Source organism: Callionymus lyra, chromosome 4 (genome assembly GCF_982586985.1).
Source record: "Callionymus lyra chromosome 4, fCalLyr1.hap1.1, whole genome shotgun sequence".
Taxonomy (NCBI): domain Eukaryota; kingdom Metazoa; phylum Chordata; class Actinopteri; order Syngnathiformes; family Callionymidae; genus Callionymus; species Callionymus lyra.
Genome location: NC_141821.1, coordinates 15,897,821 through 15,910,213, shown reverse-complemented (window position 1 = coordinate 15,910,213; position 12,393 = coordinate 15,897,821). Strand labels below are relative to the sequence as shown.

Here is a 12,393-nt window from a genome sequence, read left to right as displayed (position 1 = left end):
TTTACTTTCTCTAGTCATGCTTCTTCCTCAATAAACTAAATACATATTAATATTCCATTGTTTACATGTTCATTCATATCTGTTCATTACTTCAAAACCGTATAGCTTTTACTTCTGTTCTCTTTAAAACCTACATTAACAGTCTCCCAAACCTGTCTCGCTCTTTCTCTTACACTGACTTAACAAACAACTTGAGCTAATTTCATTCATTAACAAAATACCAATATAAACTTGTATATAGCCCAAATGCACACAAAGCCATTTACACTCACAATTGTAGCTAATTTCTATCACACACGCACAAACGTCCACACAAACTTCACAAAAACTCTTGTCATTTCACAGAAGAGGACATCCAAACATCATTACAGTGACGCATGATTCATTAAATCACAGATACTGACCCGAAATCAAATGAATGAAATTAAGTCGGACACGTTACTTGTTTCTGCTGCTCAAACCATGAAATTACACGTCTACTTGTGAAACGTTACATTGAATAAAATAAATATCACCATTGTGAGTGCACACTGGGGCATCACACTCACAGGAACTAAGTCTTACAGGAACACTCACAACACATCTTACATTATTTTAGTTTGTTCAAAAATACAATTTTAATCAGAAATGTAAATGATTATGATAACTAGTCCGTCTTGGATCAGGGAAACCATGAAACTGTATTAAATTAAATGTGTAAAAATCACAGCCATGCATGTTGCAGTCTAATTGTAGTTATACTGGATAAAAACGGGTGTAATTTTTTTTTACCAGGAAAATCCTCCCCTTTTGCCAGCAGTTGAGAATCAAAAGGAGCAGTTGACAATTTTCAGTGACGCAAATTAAACATATTATACATGTATAGGTTAAATATGTATGATACAAAAACTACATTTGCTTTAAGAGGCAAGAAATGGTGATAATGTGAAGTTTAGCGGCACTCAGTGGCCATGTTGAGATGGTCACATCAGAGTTACATTAACGATCAATATTGATCATGAATTAACCCACAGTAGTTAACTTATTAAACGTATTTGTTCTCATTCACTAAATGAATCTGCATTTATAAAGAAAACATCGATCATTTTATAATGAATATTTTAATCCGCTATTTTAGAAAGAAGTATAAGGAAAAATGTAAAGGAATTATGAGCTTGTTTTCATAATGTATAGTATATTATAGTTCCGACGCTACATCGACGTTTATAGTATTTACTTTGCCAGCGCTTTTTGTTACAGCCTTCCTAGTCGCTGAGTTTTGTTTTTTTTGTATTTTAGATCGCCTGCAGTCTGGACTCCTTTTGTTTCTCCTTCGCTTTTGGTTTTCCTGTTGGACGTTTTCTTTGCTCTGGAATTCTGCCGCATCGACCTTTAGGAATTATTTGTGTTTTCGAGGAACTCATTAAAGAACTCAAACATTTCAAGAAGACTTACTTGGATCCTCGTACACGACATTCTCAGTGTGACCTGACCTGAAGAATAGCTGAGCACTTGAATTCTGTTAAATCTGGATTATTGGTTACAGTCAAGTTGTCATATCCTTACATTCCCCCTGATTGCATCGTAAAATAATGAGTCTGATTACAAAATAATAATAGCGAATCTGATCACATGCTAAACTATCATCCATATAGTGCCACACGAAGATTACATTGGTGAGAAAGCAACAGAGCAAACACAGATTCATTTAATGAATATGGTTATACATTGTGAGCATTTCTCTTAAATAAAAAAACATTCCAAATCAAGTATTAAAACTGAATTAATTGAATTCCAAATAATCAAAACAAACATGTTTATACTAACTAAAATCTAAAGCCTATATTGAATTAAAGATTTTGTTAAAATAGATATTGATATAGAGCCAGTATACACTTCTTTGAAAAACCTCTTTAGCGAGGTAAAAAGGAATAAGCAGCCCTGCTGTCGGCAACCATGGATGTCGGCTCTTCATGTGAGGCGTTGACGTACTAAAGATTTAATACTGTTCGTGGGTCAGAATTTGACATGATCCTATGAGTTTTAACAGCTGTTATCATTTGTCTGCATTAGATAGATGGAGGGACGGACGGATGGACTTGATTAATCCCTCCTGAGATCTCCTTCGAAAAAATTGTTTTTCCATTTCACAGCAGACGATATTTTCATTAAAACAAGAACAAAAGTGCAATAAAAAGAAAAAAGTGCAAGGGAATGACCAAATAAAAAAAACATAGATCAAGGGAAATAACACAAAGAAAAGAATCCACAGGCTCACATAGAATAACATCATCTTTTCACTCCACTCCTGCCCCCATATTCACAATAATACAGTCTAATAGCACGAGGAATTAATGAGTCCCTGAGTCTACTAGTGTTGCATCTTGGGAAGAGCATTCGTGCACTCGATCTGCTTCTCTGTTCACTGATCTTTGTGATCTAATTATCATCTATTATCCGTGATCTCAAATGGTCATTTTGGACTGGAAATGAGATTCAGGGTCTGGATGCTACACACCATGACCTTAACAGTCTACTTCTTCTATCTCTAAAAGATTATATTGCACAGATAGAAGTTAAGAGACGGGTATTGGTCGACTTTAATGGAAATATAGACAGAATTCAATGACAGGATCTAATGCAACGACTGATTTTCGGTGTATTAAGCGGAGTCTGGGCTTAAACTACCAAAGACTATGATGTCTATTATACTACCTGCCTATGTGTCAATACACACTCGAGTCATGTTGTCAATTAAATGCACCTAATCCTCTCTCTTATGTAAATGTTATTTGACATTAAACAAGAAATACTTAACTTGAGTCACCTTAGCTCTATTTATATAGCAATTTAAAAGACAGCAGTTGGGACAAAGTGCTGTACAAGAAGATAAAATATAGCCCCAAAGTTAAATGGAAGTTTAAAAAAACAACACTAGGATAATGCAATATAAGCAAGTAAAACAAGAAAAGACACTAGAACAGCTGCAGAGTGCTGAGATAACTAAAAAAAAAGTTGAAAAGTGGGATTCAAGACAAGTTCTAGTTGACATCCAAAGGAAAGTTCTTCCAGAGCTTGAGAGGAGCAACATGTAAAAGCTCTGAGCTTCTGCTTTGAACTTGTCACTTCCAGGAGCAGTTAATTGGTCGACCTGAGGCAGCGAGCAGGAGCATAAAGGTGGAGCACCTTTGAAAGGTATGACGGGAAGAGGCCATGTAATGATTTAAAAACAAACGAAAGAATCTTAAAAAGATCTCTAAAATGCAAGGATGGGAGTTATGTGCTACAGTCACATGGCTTGCTAAGCACAATGTGACTATAAGCTTCATCAAGACAAAAGATGACAAGCATATACTACTCTAGTCATTGTAAAGAAATCAATATTTGGACAGACTTGTGTGTATTTACAGTCAATATAATTATTTGAACACCAACTGTTGACTAACACAACCTGAATCTGATTGGATGAACAGGCTGACTGATGTGGATAAATAGTCCATGATCCGAGGAGAAACATCAGTGCAAGTGGTGCCAAAATGGAGGCAGAACACAAGGAACTGGCGGAGAGCTACAAGCAGGGTTTTGACCCTGCTTGGTACCTGCAGTACAACTACAGCTATCCACGTGCAGACTTTACAAAAGAAGATACATTTACCATGTGGCAGATGAGAGTCCTGCACAGGGCCTTTACTGAAGGTAGGAATGACATTAAAGTAATGTTTTCCTGATTTAAGGGATGTGTTTTATTGAATTGTAGGTGTTTTTTTTATATTTAAACTCTCTTTTAAATGTGTCCATTAGTGATAAAGAAGCTAAAGTGCATGTTTTGACAACAGGGGACATCAAAGGTGGGCTCCTTCTGGACCTTGGTTCAGGTCCAACTATTTACCAGGTGATGTCAGGTTGTGAGATATTCGACCAGGTGGTTATGAGTGACTACCTGGAGGTCAATTGTGCCTACCTGAAGAACTGGTTCCAGGACAATGGGAAGTGCAGCTTCGACTGGTCACCATTCTTCGTGAACGCCTGCAGGCTGGAGGGACGAGAGTATGTTTAACGTTTACTTTCGTTTACTATTTTATCTCTGTTACATCCATGACATTTATCATTCGAAAAAAGTCTGTTTATTGAAAATGTAATTTCTGTAATGTTCATTCAGGCCCTCAGCCATAAAGGACAAAGCAGCACGACTCAGGAAAGTGATTAAAGACATCGTCCACGTGGACGTCCACCTCCCTCAGCCTGTGAGTGCTGAGGTGGTTCCTCCTGAAGGAGCTGACTGCATTGTCAGCTGCTTCTGTCTGGATTCTGCCTGCCTCAACCCGTCCACCTATTCTGTAGCCTTGTCCAATGTTCTATCTCTGCTGAAGCCTGGTGGGGACTTTCTGATCATAGGTACACTAGACATGAGCTATTATGATGGCGGTCCAGGAGCAAAACTCCCTACTCACAAATTCACTGAGGCTGATATCTGTCAGCTACTCAGTCAGGGTGGTCTCAGCCTGGTTAGACTGGAAGTTTTCCCACTACCGACAAAGCCAGAGAAAACCGATGATTGCAGAGCACTTTTTTTTGCAAAAGCCAAAAAGAACCGAAGCAAAAGTAACAGAAAGTGAAGGTTCAGAGGAAATTGGAGTCAGTTTGTTTAGTCTTGTTCATGGTTTAGTTGAACTGATTTGGCTTTACTTGAGCAAGTACCTGGCACCCATCCAGCCATCAACATTCCACATATTATATTATACACTTCTGTGAACATAGATCAGCCCAGTATAATACATATGTGACATCATGGATCCAGGCTTAAAAGGGTACTTTCAAGTGTTCTGAAGACTAAATAAACACATACAATCTATTTCCTGGTTTTCTGTTTTCACTGCATTGCCACATCAACCAACTGTCTTCAACTGCTGTATCCTGGCTCTCTGTACTAAAGATAGATAAAGACACATCTTTCTTAAGACCCATCTCATTTGAAATTTACACAATTAAAGGTGTTTTAAGCCATCAGAACGAAAAAGACCCAGAGAAGATTTACGGAGGTTTTTCTGGGGCCTACTATAGGTGATACGCTGTACCATCGATTCTGACAACACCGAATGATACAGTTGTGAATGATGATCCATAAGGGATTAAGTCGGGTGTAACAGATGTGGTCAGACGGTCTTTTTCTTTCATTCTCAGACTCTGGAAAATATGAAAAATAAAATAAACTTTCCTCCAGATGGTCCACACGATCTCCCATTCACAGGCTTCGATTGTATGTGCAGGACAACAACATTACCGATTAATTCAAAATAATAAACATTACAATTGTACACTCTCCTACATATACATATACATACATATAAACGGCACCATCTACAGGATAAAACTAAACAGAGTCAGAAACTATTCACAATACGAAACAAATACTTCATACCTGGAAAATATGAAAAATAAAATAAACTTTCCTCAAGACGGTCCACACGATCTCCCTACACACATAAGCAATTAAAATGAATACACAAGACTTGGAACGATAAATGTCAGGGAATTTCTCCCGGACAATCGGAATGAGAACAGAGACAAGGGTTAGAACAACAAACAGTCAGAATGCAGATTTTACCACCAGAAAGGAGTGGAGAGGCGCCTTGGCACGGCTCGTCTCCAACCACTGAAGAAACTCTCTCCGTGCTGGCTTTTTATTCCATATTTCAGATGATGACACACTTGAGTACAAACAGTCTGTTTATTTGTTGCTGGACGCAGCCAGCGCATTGTCATCTCCTGCACGCTGAGTTCAGCTCCCTTATCTTGCTGAAGGTCACTGTATCTTAATGCACATACTGTCATTTCTCGGGAAACGAAACTTTAACTGGGCACATTCCTTCCATCTCATTGTGAGTCTCAGTAAGCATGACTACATGTTTATTGTGATAAAATTATAAGCAACATAAATTCTTTAACATTTCCCTCCTGTGTATCATAATGTACATTCATGTTTTAGCTCAACACTCAAAATACCCTGACTTCTTGCGATTTTCCATTTTTCCTTATAATTACTTGTCTACATTCCATCTCAATATATTTGGATTCGGAATCCGTGGTACCCTGGTTTGTACTAAAGAGAAGTGGCATGCAATTGTTCGTGAATAGCCGAGAAACCAGCTTCTGTGCAATTACCAAGATGTTGGACATTGTAGAGGATGTAACTAATACTGTCTATGTTTTTGATGGGCGTTACGGGGAAGACGGTAGAGATAACAGGGAATTTCTCGAATCCTGAACCTATGGGATCAGCCGACTTATACCGGTGTGGGACACCCCTAGTGACACCAATGGCATTGATGTAAGTGGGGTCGTCCTTGCTCATCCAACCAACTGCTCTCTATTCCTACTCAAGGCGGAGTCATCCAAAGAGAGTGTTATTCTGGACGGCAACTGCGTTGACCGGCATGATCAGTGTAGCCATCGTACACAGTCCGTTCCACTGAGAGGGCAGGTTTCTGTCGTAACCCCATATCTCCACACATCCACCAAATGTCAGCCTGTGTTGTGTAACTTCAATAGTAGTTGTGCGATTCAATTCAATTCAATTCAATTTTATTTAAAGTGTCATATCATAACAAAGTTATCTCAAGACACTATACAGTTGAAATAAGACTACAGTTGATTAAGGAAAAATAGATCCCAGCAATTCAACAAAGAGCAAGAAACAAAACACTGTACAGTGAGCAATGGCGAGGAAAAACTTCCTTTTAGAAGGCAGAAACCTCGAGCGGAACCCGACTCATTGTTGACGGCCTGCCGCTTTGACCGGCTGGGAGGAAGGATGGGGGGGTAGACAGATGGATAAGGAGAGGAGTGAGGGAGGATATAGTGAGAGAAAAGAGGAGAGTGTAGGAGGGTCCATGGGGGTGCTGGAGAGAACTCGGGATCTGATGACGTGGTGAAGATCCTGGATCAGCAGCTGCTCTGGAGGTGGATCCCTGGATCAGCAACAGCTCTGGAGGTGGACCCCTGGATCAGCAGCAGCTCTGGAGGTGGATCCCTGGGGCTCCGGGAGAGAAATAAAAAGGTGTGGGTTTGGGACAAATGTAGACAATACACAGGTATACAGACTCCGGTGACGGGTGAAGATATATAGAGGGGAGAGGGGGGGGGGGGGGTTGAGATAGCCAGGCCAGAGGGCACGTACCTAGCACAGCAGATCCAGACACAGGGGCCCAAGCCGCGGCAGGAACCCGCGGGAGACCAGGACCCGGCAGGCGAGATAACCACCAGAGCCGACCCCAAACACCAGCGAGAAGGCGGACCACCACCGGGGGCGCGAGAGGACGGGCACAGGCGAGGACGACCGAGGAAGCAGAGAGGGGGAGGCACCAGGCGCAGGCACCGGGGCAGAGGGGCAGCCAGAAGAACCAGTCAGGGGATAGGGCCCCGGGGCCAGGCCGGGCGACGGAGGACCCCCAGCCCGTCAGGCCGCCAACAAGTCCATAGCAGGGGACCGAGTCAAGGAGATGGGGACCCACCATAGCAGCGGCGGCGGAACCCCCCCCAATACCCTGCGGACACGGCCAGTAGCCGGGTTGAGTGCCACCGCATGAGCCCGGGGGAGCAATGGCCAGGCACCGGCCCAGGTCCCCCGGGTCACAGGGGGGCCACGGTTGTGCGGGCAGGGCGGGGGCAGTGGGGCCGCAGCCGTCCGGGAACGGCCCCCAGTCTTTAAACTGTAGACCGTCCCCAACAGCCGCAGCCCACCTCCCCATGAGGGAAGTTTGGGGGGCCAGCAGTCTTCGATGGGCAGTCCACGGTCTCTAAGGTGCCGAGGCCCCGCCCATCACACGTACTGACCCCCAGCCACCGCCCCCACCCACCATGCACCACCCAGGGGGACAGCAGCACTTGCATGGGCGGTACATGGTCACTACGGTAACATGGGTCCGCCCAATGCCTCCGCCGTCCCCCCAATGCAATTATAGGCTTTATCGAAAAGTAAGGTTTTAAGATTATTTTTAAACATAGAGAGGGTGTCTGCCCTCCGGACTGAAGCCGGTAGTTTGTTCCACAGTAGAGGGGCTTGAAAACTAAAGGCCCTGGCTCCGAATCTACATTTAGAGATTTGTGGTATAACTAGTAGATCAGAGTTTAGGGATCGTAAGGTCCTTGAGGGTTGGTAAGTTTGGATTAAATCTTTAATGTATGTTGGTGCTAGACCATGTAAGGCTTTATAGGTTAGGAGAAGGATTTTAAATTGTATTCTAAATTCTACAGGAAGCCAATGTAGGGAAGACAGTACAGGGGAAATGTGTTCGCGCCTCTTAGTCTTAGTCAGGACACGAGCTGCAGAGTTCTGAATGAGCTGAAGAGTTCTGAGAGACTTTTTAGAACAGCCTGACAGAAGAGAGTTACAATAGTCCAGCCTGGAGGTAACAAAAGCATGGATGAGCTTCTCAGCAGCATCTAAAGGAAGGAAATGCCTAATTTTTGAAATGTTACGAAGGTGGAAATAAGCAGTCCGTGAGATTTGTTTTATGTGTGAGTTAAATGATAAGTCCTCGTCAAAGCATACACCCAGATTCTTTACAGTGGTGCTAGTAGCAGGAGCAAGTCCATTTTGTAAAGCTAGATCATTAGTTAATAATTGTCTGAGATGTTGCGGACCAACTAGTAAAACCTCAGTCTTTTCCGAGTTCAGTAGGAGGAAGTTCTTGGTCATCCATGACTTGATATCTGTGATACAGGACTGTAATTGTGTTAGCTGAATTCTTTCATCTGGCTTCATGGACAGGTAAAGTTGGGTGTCATCAGCATAACAGTGAAAATGTATAGAGTGTCTTCTAATCAAGTCCCCTAGTGGGAGCATATAGATTGTGAATAGTATTGGACCAAGAACAGAACCTTGTGGGACACCATAGCTGACCTTAGTGTGTGTCGATGAGAGGTGGTTGACATGTACATAGTGCGTTCTATCCGACAGGTAAGATTTAAACCAGTTAAGAGCAGTTCCACGAATGCCTAAATGGTTTTCTAGCCTCTGTAGAAGGATTTGGTGGTCGACAGTGTCAAATGCAGCACTGAGATCTAGAAGAACAAGAACTGAAACATGGCCCTGATCAGAGGCCATCAGTAGGTCGTTACTTACTTTTACCAGGGCGGTCTCTGTGCTGTGGTGTTCCCTAAAACCAGACTGAAACACCTCAAATTGATCATTGTCCTGGAGATAATCACAGAGCTGACTCGTTACCACTTTCTCCAGAAGTTTTGAAATGAACACTAGATTAGAGATAGGCCTGTAGTTAGTGAGGACCTCTGGATCGAGAGTGGGTTTTTTAAGCAGAGGTTTAATTACTGCAACTTTAAAAATCTGAGGCACATAGCCGGATGTTATTGACAGGTTAATAATGTCAAGTATGAAAGTGCTAAGTAAGGGGAACAGTTCTTTAAGTAGCCATGTGGGAATAGGATCGAGAAGACATGTTGTGGACTTTGAGGAGGAAACAACCTGGGACAGCTGTCGAGGGCTCACTGGTAGAAAGGAGTCAAAGTATGTATCAGTCATAGTGTCTGTGACCGGTGAGGCTTCACTGGTTGAATTAGACGAATCTAGGAGGTCTTGAATCTTTCCTCTAATAGTTACAATTTTTTCATTAAAAAAGTTCATAAAGTCATTGCTACTGAGATGAGGAGGGATGGACTGCTCAATGGACTGATGGCTCCGTGTCAGCCTGGCTACAGTACTGAATAAGAACTTGGGGTTATTCTTATTTGCTTCTATAAGTGATGAGTAGTAGCTGGCTCTGGCTTTCCGAAGAGATGCCTTGTATATTTTTAACTTATCCTGCCAGTCCTGGTAGAATTCATTATGTTTTGATGAACGCCATTTCTTCTCTAGTCGTCTACAAACCTGTTTTAATTTACGTGTTTCCTGAGTATACCAGGGAGCAAGACTACTTCTGTTAACAGCCTTTTTTGTTAGTGGTGCGATTAAGTCAAGCGTATTGTGCAACGAGTCTGTAAAACTGCCCACAAAGTTATCAATGTCTGGGTGACTATGGGTAGAGTTTCTTGACACACTGAAGCTAGGCGTTTTACTGAGCACAGAGGGAATTATTTCCATAAACTTGGTAACAACACTTTCAGACAGACATCTTTTGAGAGTGTTCCTGTTCCGTAGACTTGGCTCATTTAAAATGAAGTCAAAGGTTATTAATTGATGGTCGGAAAGAACTGAATTTTGAGGAGAGACAATAACATTTTTAATTTCAAGTCCGTATGCTAGGACAAGGTCTAATGTGTGCTTAAAGCAGTGAGTTGGTTCATGTACATACTGAGAGAAACCAAATGACTCCAGGATAGAGTTAAACCTGTTAGCTAAGCTATCATGGACCATATCAACATGGATGTTAAAGTCACCAACAATAATCACTTTATCTGATTTAAGCACCAGGCTGGTCAAGAACTCAGGGAACTCAGACAAAAATTCAGAATAAGGTCCAAGGGGAAGATAGACTCCAACAAAGAGAAGTGACTGACCTGATCTCAAGGTTGTATTAGATACGCTAAGTATAATACTTTCAAAAGAGTTGAAATCACATTGTGGTCTAGTAAAGGTTGACAGACATGAGTTGATGATGGCTGCGACTCCACCTCCTCGACCAGAGCGTCGAGGGGCGTTAAAGTTAGTGTGGCTGGGTGGTGTTGATTCATTTAAAGATACGTAATCATCTATAGACAGCCAAGTTTCGGTTAATAATAATAAGTCAATGGTTTTATCTGATATTAGTTCATTAATTAGTGCAGCTTTTGAGGACAGGGATCGGATATTCAACAATCCACACTTAATTCTCCTGTCCTCTACAATGGTAGTATTTATTTGATTTAGATTTATTTGAATTAGATTATCTTTAATAGCTCTTCTACTGACATTTTTACTTGGTTTTATTAAGCAGGTCAGATTGACCCTCTCTATGTGGTTAGAGGTGGGTGGCTGTTGTGGGAGAAGGGCAGAAGAGTGTGGAAGACTGCAGTTCTGCCTTCTGATCTGTGCTCTGAGTCACGTTACACTAAAACTGTCAACACTGCTAGACAAGAGAGATGCTCCTTCCAACGTGGGATGGATGCAGTCTCTCCTAAGCAGACCAGGTTTTCCCCAGAAGGTTTTCCAGTTGTTAACAAAGCCAACCCCGTTTGCGGGGCACCACTCTGACAACCAGCGATTAAATGATGAATAGCGAGTAAACATATCATCATTGGCCATATTGGGAAGGGGTCCAGAGAACACTACGGAGTCCGACATTGTTCGTGCAAATGCACACACCAACTGAACGTTTACCTTAGTGACCTCCGAGCAACGTAATCGGATGTCGTTGCTGCCGACATGAATAATTATCTTACTGTATTTACGTTTAGCTTTAGCCAGCAGCTTTAAATTTGATTCAATGTCGCCCGCTCTGGCCCCAGGAATGCAGACTACTCTCGCTGGCTTCGCTAGTTTAACGTTCCGAAGAATGGAATCGCCTATGAACAGAGCAGGTTCCTCGACCGGTGACTTGTCGAGTGGAGAAAATCTGTTCGAAACACTAAGGGGTTGGTGGTGCTCCGTTGACTTTCATTCACATTCATTTTACCCACATCTTTATCAGCGGTATCACTACTTTTGAAACAAGTGAAGTTCTGGTTTCTCTCTATGTCACTGCTAAAGATGGGTTTGGATTGCTCGAACCAAGTTACTGGAAGGAAAGGTTCTTATTTTTTACATTTAGGCTTGGTGTTATCTTTAGTCATTAGTTCTGTCATACAGTTCTGGGGAACATCAAAATGGCACAATTCTTAACAGGGGTCTAGGACCCATCCACACAATGCATTATTGATTCCTTATTTTTCCTGTTTCGAAAGCTAACTAACCCAATTATTTTCATCAAGACTTGTCATGACACTGTCATGTATAGGTAAACAAAAAGTAGTCACATCTTGAGACGACCATGTACTTGGTTCAAAATTAAAGACTCCGCTTGGTTTCTGAGATCTTGGTCTGATTCATTTCATAGTGACTGACCTTTCAGCTCGAGTTCTACGTGTCACACCTAATAGTTTAGACCAGAATGATTTGGAGTATAGAGTAGACTTTCATGATTCTTTACCTTTTTGGAACATATCCTAACACCTTTTTCCTTTGTAGGAAGTACCAAAGCTTTCTTTACATTTTATCATCAGACTTGGATGTTCAGAGAGGATTACTTCTTGACATTTGTAATAGAGCATTTGATTTACTCAAGGGTCAATGCCCTTACGTTTTCTCTCGTCTTGGTCGTTCTTGTAGGTCATGTGGACTTGGTGTGCTCTTTATATACCGTCCATGACGTCCCATGTGGCCGGTGTTTCCCACCATGCCCATGGTGCTCAGATTAAGAAAGTGGTTAGGATCATTTCATT

At 41.9% G+C, this 12,393-nt stretch overlaps 1 protein-coding gene across 1 annotated transcript; it reads left to right on the top strand.

The window, feature by feature from the left end:
- Nucleotides 1-3,124: 3,124 nt before the first annotated feature.
- On the top strand, nucleotides 3,125-4,659 carry LOC148081872 (phenylethanolamine N-methyltransferase-like). Its single transcript, XM_087788073.1, has 4 exons — nucleotides 3,125-3,174; nucleotides 3,453-3,675; nucleotides 3,816-4,026; nucleotides 4,139-4,659. Exons 2-4 carry the CDS (start codon nucleotides 3,516-3,518, stop codon nucleotides 4,593-4,595), a joined length of 828 nt encoding a protein of 275 aa, XP_087644199.1. The 5' UTR covers nucleotides 3,125-3,174; nucleotides 3,453-3,515; the 3' UTR covers nucleotides 4,596-4,659.
- Nucleotides 4,660-12,393: the final 7,734 nt, after the last annotated feature.

Coding starts and splice junctions, on each gene's coding strand:
- LOC148081872 (XM_087788073.1), top strand. CDS start 3,516: ATGGAGGCAGAACACAAGGAACTGGCGGAGAGCTACAAGCAGGGTTTT. Junction 3,676..3,815: donor GCACAGGGCCTTTACTGAAG/GTAGGAATGACA, acceptor TTTTGACAACAG/GGGACATCAAAGGTGGGCTC. Junction 4,027..4,138: donor TGCAGGCTGGAGGGACGAGA/GTATGTTTAACG, acceptor ATGTTCATTCAG/GCCCTCAGCCATAAAGGACA.